General features: G+C 37.9%; 1 protein-coding gene across 3 annotated transcripts; it reads left to right on the top strand.

The window, feature by feature from the left end:
- The first annotated feature begins 1,387 nt into the window (after window positions 1-1,387).
- Window positions 1,388-7,780, top strand: ehf (ets homologous factor). Of its 3 annotated transcripts, none has more exons than XM_076885625.1 (9): window positions 1,388-1,566; window positions 3,869-4,007; window positions 4,374-4,631; window positions 5,623-5,667; window positions 5,824-5,844; window positions 5,931-5,993; window positions 6,077-6,121; window positions 6,220-6,415; window positions 7,247-7,780. In XM_076885625.1, the coding sequence occupies exons 2-9, from the start codon at window positions 3,932-3,934 to the stop codon at window positions 7,344-7,346; spliced, it is 804 nt and encodes a 267-aa protein (XP_076741740.1). In that variant the 5' UTR covers window positions 1,388-1,566; window positions 3,869-3,931; the 3' UTR covers window positions 7,347-7,780. The 3 variants fall into 3 exon arrangements, with proteins under 3 accessions (XP_076741740.1, XP_076741738.1, XP_004563467.2); XM_076885623.1 differs by having other exon boundaries at window positions 5,803-5,844; XM_004563410.3 differs by having other exon boundaries at window positions 5,800-5,844.
- Window positions 7,781-14,047: the final 6,267 nt, after the last annotated feature.

Here is a 14,047-nt window from a genome sequence, read left to right as displayed (position 1 = left end):
TGTGAGTGCCTCTGGTCCCAAGAGGTATTGTAACAGTACAATGCTATAGATCCGATTTAGATCTCAGATCAAAGATGTTACAATTTGCCCAAACTCTAATTGGCGTCAAGTAAAAATAGACTTTTTGAACTTCCTCTGATCTTTGTCAGTATGGGCCAACAGCAGATATAAATGGTGACAACATTCAGTAAAAATGGTTTTTGTTGCTTTTGTTTTTTTTGACACACTAACTTGTGCACGTATGCTGTTTGAACAGTACAGTTGTATTTTTGGAAATACCTGCTCCGCTCATGTTTGATGTCAAGTGGAAAAAATAGCTAAACAGGACAAACATGTTTTGAGGAATTTGAAAACACCAAACAGATCCACTGCCATACATTCTCCTAGTGTACAAGGGCTCATTCAATTAGACACAAGATTTTACGCTTTCCATCTAACAGTATTTCACATTTTTAGTTAAGTCTTGTTTGACACATTTTTCAAAAGGAAATTTTGTAAATGTTGCAACAGGGAAATACATAATACCTGCAGGGAGCATACTGGCAAATAATTCACATAAATTAAAGAGGCTCACTGTTGTCACAGTGCTGTGATACTGACTGGAATTTTTGGGACACATACCGGAACTAATTGGCATTTGTCACTCTTTACTCAGACACCTGTGGATCCCTGCATGTTGTTAGCTAGTATGTTTACTAGACGATCAAAGTTGGATGTGATTGCAACATGGTGAAGCCCCGCATTGCTCTGAGTCAGTCTGAAACAAGCTCACCCTAATAGTGATCATCACTCAGAGACAAATTTAATATGCAAATTCAAAGGTGAAAGAGGCCACAGTGTAAAATTGTAGACATTTATAAACGTCTAACCCCCATAACCCCATTTTATTACGGTCTTTTCAGGCACACAGTTACTAATGTTTCTTTGTCAGTTCCAGCAACTTTAAAAGAGTAAAAGGAACACATTCTCTCAGGCCCTCCTACCAAACTGTCAGCACCTCGTTCATCATGATGAAATAAAGCAAGCAACTGTTTTCCTGCATAATAGCACAGAGGGAAGTTTCTCTAAGGTTAAACACTATTTTAAGAAACCACATGAACTTTGAGGATTTAAACTTTGTGGTCTATTGTATGTGTATCTGTGTATATGTTTCCTCATAAGTGTAAGCTAAACTGCGTGAGTGAGCTTGCGTTTGTGTGCTTGACTCCGTGAGAGGAAATGCTGCCAACAGAGATAATAAAAAGTTTTGTCAGGTGTGTGTGTGGATCTGTTTTATGTTTCTGTGTGTGGGTGTGCATTATGCAAATACCTATCTGGTATGAGCATGAACAGGTAGCCAATTGGAGTGGGATAAGGAAGTTAACAGGATAAAAAACCCATTGTGGTGGGGCAGCACCTGCAGTTTCTACATGCTTCTGTTAATTCTAAGCTTTCGTTAGCAAAAGGACTCACCTTATCTGACTTTACACTCTAGTAAACTACGGTGTCGGAATCTCAGGAGACTGCTGAAAGCGGATCTTCGCGAGACCTCTAACAGGTCTGGTCAGACTCCATTCTACTGCTCTGGTAGGCTGTCACACTGGTTCTGGATAATCAGCACTAATGACTGGTTGCAGTATAATTAACCCGAAGGCTCAAAGTGTACTAAGTGTACAAAATCCTAATAAGAATTCTCAATATGCTTTAATATGCTGATGTTTTACCTTGTTTTAGTCAGGTTGGCTGTGCATGTGGTATTTTCATTTCACAGTTTGTCTCTTGTTACTGTAATTTTTAGCTATGCATTGGCTACATTATTTGTTTCAGTCATACAGGACATCGTCAATTTTAAAGACACTGAAAGCTGTATTGTGTAATTCACAAAACTTAAACTTTAAGAGGTTCCTCTTTGAAGTTAACTTAAATAAAAATTAAATGCAAAATTAAGAATAAAGACAAATAAGATTTTTAAAAGTCCACCAAGTTACTTTCAGTTATGTTTCAGTGCTACCACAAGGCTTTAGCTCTGACTTAAAGGGAAAGCAGCCAGTCTTGTCAAGAGCAGACAAAATGTTCATGTTAACTTATTCTTCAACTGCTGCTTGTGTCCTTGCATCATGACATATCCAGTGCAATGATTGTTCTCTGTGACTTGGCCGACAGCATATTGATTCATGACTGTGACTTGAATTGCTGCGTGCGCGTTGTATTGACAGAAACAACTTTCTGTTGCAGAAACTACTCTCTTGTTAAGATACGTGCTTGGCACTCGTAGTACTCATAGATTGAAGATAAACACATAAGAGATTTGGGCTGATTGGCAGCTGATGAGATGTTCTGCTTTGATTTGACGAATGTATACCTTATCTTCTGTAGAAATCGAATTCATAAATCTTGGCTTTTGTTTGCTATAAAACTGTTTTGCTAGGTCTTTAAAGTGATAAATTTCTCTAACTGTATGCAGATGTGTTATACTGGCGACTCAGTGTTTACTGAAGAAATGTGTGACATGGCTTGGAGCTATTTTGTTTATAACCTACCATAAAACTGCAGCCAAGTTTTTCTATGGAACGGTCAGAGTACTGTGTATTACACTGTTTAATGTGTAGCCATTTAAAACGGGTATCTCATCTGCTAGCCTTTCATAGTTTCATTATCATGTAGTAAGTCAGAAAAATTTAGAATAACAGCACTCACACCTAAGCAGCTCTTCTTGTCATTTTGGGCAGATACAGATTTAAAGAAGATTTTAAGAAAAATAATAAATGATCGTCCCAAAACTTTACATATACAGACAACACTTTATTTCTTTTAACAACAGCAGTATTAGCTGGACGTTTGGATTTCTATGTCTGCCTTATGTTCTGAGCATTCAAGGGGAATTTCAGTGCAACAGTAACAGAAAACCAGATGCTGGCATTGGACCATCGAAGATATGACTAAGCTATTGTGCACATGCAACACTTGTGCTACCAAAACAGTGGAGGTGCTGAAATTCACACTGACTTTATTTACATGGAATGCAAATATACTTGTGGTTACATTTGAAACATGTCTTTATTTATTTTTTATATGTGAACAGCTCACCCTTCAAAAGTAACTGCACCTGTGAATAACGAATCCTCAGTGAGTCGATATTACGCTAATAAACATCAACTCAATGGCGACATAAGCTGCTGTACTTTAAGTGCATCTAATGATTAAGCGGAGTGTACCTTTCTGTTAGTCTTCTGCTACTTTACTTCTTCAAGGATGATGCTACAAGCAAACCAAAAATATGATTACACCACTGAAGAACAAATAAAATTCATGTTTTAAGCTGGGTAAAAACAAATAGATTAGACCTTGATTAAAATACAAAACCCAACAGACCCTTTCTTCATAACGAGTACACAACATGCCCAACCTGCCACCTGTGCTGACACGGAATAAGTTTGTGACCACACTTTGATGGTAACAAACAATCAGACCTGTGTTTGATTTTTTTTGCTGAAATTCTGACACCTGTGGTTACCACAATAACAGCAAGAAGAATGTAAAAATAAGGGAAAACATTTCCAGAGCAGCTACTTTCCAGATGGCAGTTAGCTCGAATACACTGAATACTGCTACATCAGATATGTGAAGCAGCAGCTGCAGCATTTGCTGTCTGCATTATTAGCACGTTACTTTAGCTTTGATGCAATGTAAAGAGGACAGCGTCTGTGCTGACATCCTGTGAATCTGTTGTGCGTAAATAAAGTAGATTCAGTCATGCATGAGATGTATACATAATCTTTTAATATGGAATGTCATCATCGAGGTCAAAAGCTCAATTTTCTTTACCTTTATCTATGCGAGTATGTGTGCATACATGAGTGACAGATTATTTTTGACTCTGTCTATACAGTAAAGTACTACCCTCCTGCCTCAGCCCCTGGGCCATGGTACATCTGAGCATAGAAGTAGCAGTATGAGTGTAACTACATCCACAACCCTCGACAGCCAGGTGACCAGTGCCTGGGGCCCTGCTAACCCCTATCCTGATGGTGAGGATTATTGCACACACTGACACAATCAGAATGAGGCCTACTGTATTTTTATTCCTACTCTTATATTCTGAAGACTCCAGTTCACTCAATGGTTACAAAGCTGCAATTCAAAATGTAAATAATTCAACAATTAGCAGCTAATGTATTGTTCACCTGGAGAGCCCAGAGCTCTGAAACACAAGGCGTGAATTAGACATACCCAGCTGAGAAATAGTGTTACAGTAAATGAATTTGCTATTTAATTGTTGACAAATACCTTTGCTTGTGGGAGTCATGCTTCCCTCATCAGATACACCTTTACAATGAAACTAAATGAAGTCACTGTTAAGTCTAAGAAAAGAGCAATTATGTCTGTGCCTGCAGGTTCATTGGTGATGGCTGGTTACACGAGCCGTCTGTGGCCTCATGAGTCCCAGCCTCAGTTCTGGAGTAAGTACCAAGTGTGGGAATGGCTGCAGCAAATTATGGACATGCACCAAATTGATGCCTCCAGCATCCCATTCCAAAACTTTGACATCGATGGCCATCAGCTTTGCAGCCTAAGCTACCAGGACTTCATCCGTGCAGCTGGCAGCGTGGGACCCATTCTCTTCCACAGCATCACAGAGCTCAAGTGGAGCGGTACGTCTAAAAACTCTGGGAGAGAGGTTTAAGGGGCAGCAAAGGAAGATGATTAGTGCCAATAAAAAAGAAGCTGGGTGATCCGAGTTGTGTCTGGAACGAGGTCTTGATGATGAGTTGTTGAGAACGGATCGCAGAGCTGGTCAGGGGGTCGCACAGCATGCTGCTGTAGAGGGGCAAAGGATTGCTTAGAGCCAAGGAGATGATGGATTTGTTGTTTGCTCTTGCTAGAATGGGTTTCCTAACAAAGCACAGAGGGGGTGTGAAGCTGAGAAACAAGCTGAGAATTGGATCGTCCATTGTTTTTTAATTAGAGCTTTTAAACAAAGTCAAAAGGTTTTTCTTTTTTCTTTGCCTTTTTTGTTTCTTAGGCCTAAGACTTCATTTTTTGGCTTATACCTGTTGCAACTGTATGTATAGCATGTGGCTAAATAAGAAAAGAAAATAATACAAATTTATGTAAATTACACAAGCAGACTATATTTTATCTAGCAAATAAAGCCAACACCTTTTCAAGAGTAGCACCAATAGATCTTGCACAACAGGTTTAACCCTGAGGTTAAAAATAATTTCGAAGTAAACTGAACCAAGAGAACAGTTCTGCTATTGTTGTAACCAACTGTAAGAAACCTGCTCAGTTTCTTGAGATAAGGTGTCACATTTTAATACATCAAATATTGTTCTCACACTGATTGTGATCACAGGGTGTTATTGCTATATGAGTTTGAAGTCATTGGTGGTTATTGGAATTTAGAATACATTTCTGATGTTACTACTTTTTTTGATCAAAAAAGGTGTGTCGGTGCTTCACTGTTGCTTTTCCCATTTCTACTGAGACAGCCGGGAAATGGGAGAGAGGAGTGCAGAAAGTAATTTGTTGACCAATCCCTCAATACCAGCCATTTTGAAAATAGTGAATGTACTGACTTAAATATTAATTTGCAATTTATGCTTATATTTCATTTATTTTTCCGTCTTTATCTCTGCACAGGCCAGTACCACGTGGATATAGGGCAAATGGAAAGCAAACCTGAATGTAAGAGTCCTTCACACAAAATGTTAGCCAAAAACACAAACATCAGCATTATAATGAATACATTTTCCTGTTCATTGTACTCATTGTGTTATTGCCCTAATTAAGCCTGCCTCCTACCTATTTCTTTCACAGTAGACTTCTCTTGTCCATTTCCAGATGTCAGCTATCCACCTGGAGGTACTGCTGTGATATTTCTGCTATTGTCTATTCAAGTTTTATTCATCGCAGACAAAAAATACTGACCTGACTTCTTTTTTATTTAGAAATCTATGACCCCTTGGTTCACCCCCTTGCACCTGTTGCCTCTCCCAGGGCTCCTAGTCCAGGTGAAGATTTATTTGTACTATATAGAGAGCAATAAACTGTGTAACTGAAAATTATGTTTCACAATGAATAATCTCTTTCCCAGACATCAAACGATCTTTCACCCGTCCACATCCAGTCAAAAAACACAGTAAGTAATAGAAAAAATCTTTTTAAACTAATGCCTTTTATGTAATTTTGATGTTTATTAAACAACCACTATCTACTCTTTTGTTGTTTTTACCAAAGACCAAAGGGGGACTCATTTGTGGGAGTTTATCAGGGACATTCTACTGAATCCAGAGCGAAACCCAGGACTGATCAAGTGGGAGGATCGGACAGAGGGTATTTTTCGTTTCCTGAAGTCAGAGGCAGTGGCACAATTATGGGGCAAGAAGAAAAATAACAGCAGCATGACTTACGAGAAACTAAGCCGTGCAATGAGGTACAACCCCTCACAGCTCTCTTACATTATTTATTAAAATATAAACCTTATGTTTGCATACCATGAACACACAATCACGATTAAGACGTTGGGATGTTGTTTTTCTCAGATTGGTGCTGTCAGCAACAGAAAACAATAACTTTTGTTTGAATGACCATGAATAAAGATGAAAACGTGTACTTTGTGCTTCTATTTGATGCATTAATTCATCTCTTTGTGTAACTGATGTTGCACCTGTTTTGACTCTTACCTTAACGACAGGTTGTTTTCTTTTTAGTACCTCTTTGTTCTGTTAGTTGATTTGATGAAAGAATGACACAATACTGTAGACTGCTGAATTCTAAATAGGTTATGGAGAATATTAAATGCGTAAATAGGTGTGAACAAACTGGTGTAGGAGTTATTTTTTTTAATTAATGGGGTGCAAGAATTTAAACTCTGTCTGAAATGCAAGCACAAAGCTAAAGTAGCACAAGCGAGTATATGTATGAAGTTGCCAGTCTTTTTCTAAACAGAAAGTTAAGAACAAGTAACCTGTAAACTGTGATGTGATAGAACCTGAATTGTCAGTAAGTTTCCTGGCATTTCCAGCAAATGGCAGATAAGAACGCAAAGAATCTTTTGCATTTCAACTGTCAGTTGAAATGCAAACGTCATCAGAAAGTACTGCGGATTATTTTGAACTGACTGGGGGAAAGTGGAGTGAAACACAAACAGCAGTAAAACTTTACTTAATTCAGTCAATCCAACTAAGTGAAATATGCAAGACTTTTTTTATACATATGTTTTTCATAATCTAAAATTACTTGATTTGTCCGTTCTGTCTTACAGATATTACTACAAAAGAGAAATCCTAGAACGAGTAGATGGCCGCAGGCTGGTTTATAAGTTTGGAAGAAATGCAAGAGGGTGGAGAGAGTCGGACAAGTGACGGTTTCATTAATTTATGTTTTATTTGGTGTTGTGTGCTTAATGCTTTATTATAGTTTGCATTGACTGTTTTTGATGATGTCTAAACTGTTTTTCTTCCTGTTTTTTTTTTTTATTTCAATTTATAACTATGTTGTGATACTGCACTGAAATATTCTTTACTGTGCCTTAATAGCAGTCAAACCTTAAAATCTTGCTTTAAAAAGATGAAAAAATTATAATAACCAATTTTTTAAAGAGTTTTCAGATGTTTCTTTTCAAACAGATACTTTTTCCAAGTACCAAAAGAGCACATGTCGATAACACATTCAAAATACATGTGGCAAAGAAATGTATGTAGCGTGTTTTGACACTGATACTGTGAAGTGTACTTACGAAAGGATGATTGTTCACTGCTTAAAAACCAACCAACCAAAAAAAAAAAAAAAAAAACAATAGTAAGAAAATAATAAGGCCAAAGCACAGCACTGAATACATAAACTAGTGATGAACTAGAAATATTTACAATGTGACAATATGGTTTGTACTATTTCATACTTTACATCCATTGAACTGTCCAGAAAGTGTGTAAATGTTTGTTGATATTACAAATAAAGCTTGTAACTGTTTTTATTTTATAAAACTCTTTATTTTCATGAATTCCATGTGTAAGATCTGAATGTAAATTAAGAAACTGAAATCCATCCATCCATTTTTTTTAACTGCTTATTCAGTTCAGGGTGTCAGGGACTGGAGCCGGTCCCAGCTGTCATTAGGCGAGAGCAGATACTCTGGACAATCACACTAGCATTCACACCTACAGCCAATTTAGAATCACCAGCAAACGAGCATGTCTTTGGGAAGCCAGAGTGAACCTCGGGAGCACAGGGAGAACAATCAAATTCCAAATATAAAAGGCCCAGGACCTGAGGCTTAATTCAAGAATTTTAGTTATATGAGTCAGCATTAGACACTTGCAATTAATTTAGCATTTGGCTTCAGTCTAATATGCAAACTGCAGCTATTCTTGCCCAAACTTGAACAATATTGATGAGCTACAGAGTGCTGTTTAGATCCACAAGTGAAAGCCTTGTTCCCACTAAATCTGTTACAAGCTTGACTCTGAAAAGCCATGCACTTAAAGATAGTTACTGCTTTATCATGACAGTGTGAAATGCCACACAGTTAATTGTTTGCCACTGTGTGCTGTAGCTGCCAAGCTGGTTCCTGCAGGCAGCAGACAAATGAGAGGGCCTTGATGGCCAGCAAGATAAAGGCAGTGCCAGTAAAAGACTGCCTTCTTTGACTTGCATTTGCAAGCAAATCCATTGCTAATCTTCAAATTTGATTTATCTGGCTTATGCAAGCCTTCTTTACATATTGATGACTGACACCACGTTCAGTCATTATCTTTTGCACTTTCGCACTGCGCCGCACTGCATTGTTTTCAGTTTAGTCACTATTCTGTCTCATACGTATGCATCATAAGGCAATAATTGCATGTTGTACACTGAAAGACAAAACATGGCCTGTTCTTAAAGCATAATTGTCAATAGGTTGTGATCAGAACTGATGGAATGCATGAAAGCTAAACAGAACACTCCTTATTGGTGAAAAAACATATCTGAGTAGAGGCGTTTCAAGGATGGGTGAATGAATTAATGTAAAGTGGTACAAACAGAATCTTCCTGATTGGACTGAAATAATAGCTAGTGATTGTCCGATTGTTGTATTACATGAAGTAATGTAATTCAAACTGAAGTGTTTATTCATCAAATCCCATTGTTTCTTTTCAGAGCTATTATCAACAAATCACACTCTATAGTTTCTCTGGAGCTGATCTTGTTACGATCCATACATACATTTGAAATGTATACAAAATCAAACCTAGTTGTATTTAAGGCTCGATGTATATAAAGTTAGATTGTACATGATCCTTAAATAGTAAAAGAAAAATGGAAAATGTCAACTATGGTTAAAAAAAAAAAGTCTAAAATCAAGTGTCAAAATCAGTTAACATAATTTTTCTAAAAGCAGCTTTGTGTCGTAGCATCCGTTGTGAACTTCCTAAAATTTACTTCTAACAAATAAGACACATATAATTAAAGAAGAAAGAAATGATAATGAAATTAATCTGTGCTGTTTATGTGACAAGAAAATTTCAAAATTAACTAACAAAACTAATGCTTTGGATACTCATGGCGAAAAGTCCAACTGTCAAGCAAACACCAAGGCAGATATTGAATTGTGTATTATGTAACCATTACTTCATTTGCCCATGATACCATACCAGTGAGTGGTTTAAGGCAAACTAAGGCTCATTGCACATGAACGCTGATATACTGTATTACAAAGAGATGAATCGAGAAATTAATGAATGTAATGACCAGAAGCACAGGAATACATCAACAGCTCACATTTAGCCTTAGTTTGACTTTGTAATAATATTAAGCATATTATATCACTGCTGTGAGCTGTGATAAGACAAAACTTTGATGTGAGTCACTGAAGATGATTGAGCAGTTATGCAAATGTTAGACTCACGTAACCTCTGCAAACATGAGCATGATTTTCCTAACAGACCACTGCCCAGTGATCACAAATCATAGCTTTACATACTTCTGATACTGTGACACGAATAGTGCTGTATGTGACCGAAATGGCTCCCAGAAGCAAGCTGCACATATGACAAGACAGCATATCTGACGAATTCAAGAGAGCACCGTTAAACCAGCGTGACATGTATTTACAGGACTTGATTCTAAGTTATCGAGTGCTGGTAACGAAAGCATTCGGGCAAACATGCACCCAAACCGGTTGTAACAGATCTGGGAAGGAAGAAAAAATACATTTGCACCTGAGGAGATATTTAATCCATGTGCCTCACTTTAGCACTTTGAATTCTTGTGAGTTTTTTGTTTTTTTACAGACATGCTATTATAATAAGAACAGTCCAGACAATTGTCTAGGAAGATGACAACAAACTCTACGTGGGGTAGAATTATCTAGTGGCCTCCTTGTTCTGATTTATTAGACAATGGCTGCCTTTGTTTGGCCAAAAAGCATATGCAATACCTCCCCACGAGTACCTTTATCTCTTATAGTTACAAAATGATTTTCTGATTTGAATAAACCAAGCAAAGGGTATTTTATTATTTAAAAAGGGAGAGCATTAATTCAATCAGATAGATGCAAGAGAAAGAACAGGGAAGTGATAAAAGATAGCCTAAGCATGGGCATGAAGACAGCAAGATGTGATTTTATGTCTGCATCCCATGCCAATAAGTGGGGCTATTGTGTTCTCTCAGTGGATACACTGGCTCAGCTTATCTGGGCCTCTTATCATTTTTGTCTCATACTCAAATGGACCTGTGAGGCGTCCAATCCAACACTGAGTTGGACAGATTAGTGCTCTGTTACTGATGCAGCTTTGCTTTTTGGGGTTATGGGGAGGTCAATCTAGCATTTTATTACCCATTACAAAATGACACACTAGATCATAGTCTTATGATAGGTAAGGAAAGTAGCATTTAAAGTACTTGTGAAGAACGAAGAAAGTATTTTGGTTTTTCTTCTGCATTTGCATTAAACAAAAAATAATTCAGAAATGACCTTTGTTCATATTTTTTGCTGTAACCAAAAACATGAGGAAGTATTCATGAAAATGCACAAATTATTTGTTTCCAGTACGTTACGGAGCCAATTTCCTTTGAAGATTTTGGAGTTCCCATTACTGTTGATTTCCTTGTCTGCATTTGACAATTACTAAAGCTGTAATTTCCTTGTTTCAACCCAAAAAAAAAAAAAAAAAAAAAAAAAAAATCAGGTAGAATGTCAGTGTCAAGTGTACATTTTTTGCATAAAAGGTGAAAACAAAGTTCAAAAATAATTTGAACATCAAAATATTAAAAGCATATAAACCAGCTCTACCACTGCTGCAAACCCAAAGCAGCTAAATAAGAGTGTCCATCTTTACATTTCATTTAAAAATCAAATTAAAATAAAGACTGCAGGATCAAATGTCCACACTGGTATTTTCTTTTTTCCCCAGAATACTCATGATACTGTCTTGGACACAGTTCGTTATCAGCAGCACAACTGAGATTGATGACAGATGACAATAAAGTTCCGGATAGATCTGACAGTTACTCATTTTCTGGGCTTGTTTTCTTTTTAGACAGGTTTCATTTTACAAAAATCTATTGTTTTCAAAAAGTTAGTTTCGTAAACTCTGGTGTAATCATAAATGTTTCCATTCAGTCAAAACTGTGAAATAAATATACTAAACAGATCAATCCTAGGCTATATAATATTTGTGCAACAGTTTTTTTTTGGTTTTTTTTTAAATGCAATTTGCTGGACCAGGCTGAAGCTGGACACGGCGAAGCCGAAGCTGGACCAGGCGATGGCAAAGCTGAAGCTGAAAACTGAGCAGGTAGCAGAGCTGACAGAGCTAGAGACTGAGCTAATGACTGAAGTAGAGGTTGTAGTAATGGCAGACAACAAGGTAACTGATCCAATTCTCCTGAGCTTCCTGAACACAAGGAAAAAGGCTGGACGGGCTCACTAGCAGAACCTCAGCTGGCCTGGGAGCAGGGACAGGAGTCATGGATGCAGGCTCAGAAAAACAGTCTTTTGAGGTGTCACATGAACAGTTTCAGTGGATATCGACACAAAAAACCCCACACACCATGGTGAGCTGATTCAAACATGAATGGCCGTGGAAGACAAAACTTAACTTGATCCATTAGCTCTGAGGCAGTAAGTCCAAGTAGTTTAGCCAGTTTAAATATGGTGGATGGCACCTTGTTATCTGTAACGTTCTCACCAGTCACATCATACACATCCTTGGATAGTTCACTAGGGACAGATACAGAAACTAGGGAGTCCCTTAAAACATTGTCCTGTTCTGAGACGATGGTGTCACTTGTGCTCACCTCCGGGGCTTTCTCAATTGTGGCAAAAACAAAGTTCTTAGAGTCTACAGGCAAGTAGTCCATAAAACCTGGGTTGGCCATTGCTATCCGAGCTGGTTGGGCCCAAATGGAGTCCTTCTCTTCCTCCTGCTTCCCTGCGCAGGAAATAATCCAGAGTCCTCGAAGTTGCGTGACACGAATTTTAAATTCAACAAAGTTACTGAAGTAAATGTCTGCTGGGTCCAACATGGTCAGGTTGTTCTGTTACAGTCTGGCAGAAGCAGACTGTATGTATTGTGAAGAGTGGACCCAAAATGCAGACACCAAGGAACTTGGATCAAAACTTGAGTATCAACAAAAAGCGAGCCGTTTAATGAGGCTGGCAGAAAAGGTACAAATAAAGGGCAAGGCAAACAGAAATAAAACTAACATTAACCTAAACTGGGAGAACTAAACAAACAACATGGAAAAACCTGGACATGAAACCTAGAAACATGGCATGGAGAACATGGCGTGAACAACAGACGACCTGACAAGGAATGACTGAAGACACACAGACTAAATACACACAGGAGGATAATGAGGGAAACGGAAACACATGGGGAAACAGCTGACACACATGAACATAACCACGTCACAAGGGGACAGTAAAACTAAAAACATTGAACATAGGAACACAGGACCACTTCAAAATAAAACAGGAAACATAATGAGACGCAGACATGACAACCTGAACTTGACAACGTAAGACACAGACATGAAACACATGAAGGGCAAGGGAGACTTAACAGGGGTTGGAAGACACAAGGGGAATCTAATAACAAATTAAATAGAAAAACTAATGAGCTTAACCATATACTATAAACATCAAAATAAACTAAAACTCAAAACACTGGGTCATAAGACCCAGGATCGTGACATACAGTCCTTCAAGTACCTCTGTGTCCACAACCCCTCAGATCTGACATGGTCTGCCCACATTCAGGTCCAGTACAAAAAGGCTAGGCAGCGCCTGTACCACCTACGACAACTGAGGAAGTTCAGGGTCTCTCCAGAGATCCTCAGGACTTTCTATATAGGCGCTGTGGAGAGCATCCTCACACAGAACATCATGTCCTGGTATGCGAACAGCTGTGTCAAGGACAAAAAACAAACATTCCCATATCATGCCTGATCCTTCTGACTTCTTTGCAGCACAACTTTAACACCACACTCACACAATGTACATGCCCAAATTTTAAAATTGTAAATTTCCAGATTGTTTTATTCTATTTAACTTGTATGTAATTCACTCACTTATTGCACGTAATGTCCTCTTTGTATATATCTACCTACTTTACTTACTTCCGTGGAGCATATCAGGTTTCACTGCGTGTTATACTTGTATAACTATCTGTGTGACAAAAAAAGGGATCTCGAATCTTGAATAAGCAGAATAAAAATGGATAAAGACACATTTTGAATTATATGTCCTTATGTATCTTTGAATGTATGTTGGTAATATGTGTGCAATTTACAATGCATTCATTACAAACATTCTTGTCTAAAAGTCTCTGAGTTACAGAGAGAAATACATAACCAACAGCACACTCTTCAATAATGACAACACTTGCTTTTATAGATAAATTAATAAATGGTTTTGTTGTGGTAACGGGAAAGAATTTGTTCTTCTCAAAGTCTGGCTCTGCGTACATATCTCTTCTCTTCGATATAGTACGAACAACAACAGCAGTTCAGCACGAGCATCGACCCTTTTCATCCTTTAACAAAGTACCTTCACAGCAGAGGGCAGTAGTTCACTGAGTCT

The sequence above is a fragment of the Maylandia zebra genome, linkage group LG7 (genome assembly GCF_041146795.1).
Source record: "Maylandia zebra isolate NMK-2024a linkage group LG7, Mzebra_GT3a, whole genome shotgun sequence".
Taxonomy (NCBI): domain Eukaryota; kingdom Metazoa; phylum Chordata; class Actinopteri; order Cichliformes; family Cichlidae; genus Maylandia; species Maylandia zebra.
This window is presented reverse-complemented; position numbering and strand designations above follow the sequence as displayed.

Excerpts from the sequence above, each read along its gene's own strand:
- ehf (XM_004563410.3), top strand. The coding sequence starts at position 3,932 with ATGAGTGTAACTACATCCACAACCCTCGACAGCCAGGTGACCAGTGCC. Across the intron at positions 5,668-5,799 it reads AATGGAAAGCAAACCTGAAT|TAGACTTCTCTTGTCCATTT; the intron begins GTAAGAGTCCTT and ends TTTCTTTCACAG. Across the intron at positions 5,994-6,076 it reads TCCCAGGGCTCCTAGTCCAG|ACATCAAACGATCTTTCACC; the intron begins GTGAAGATTTAT and ends TCTCTTTCCCAG.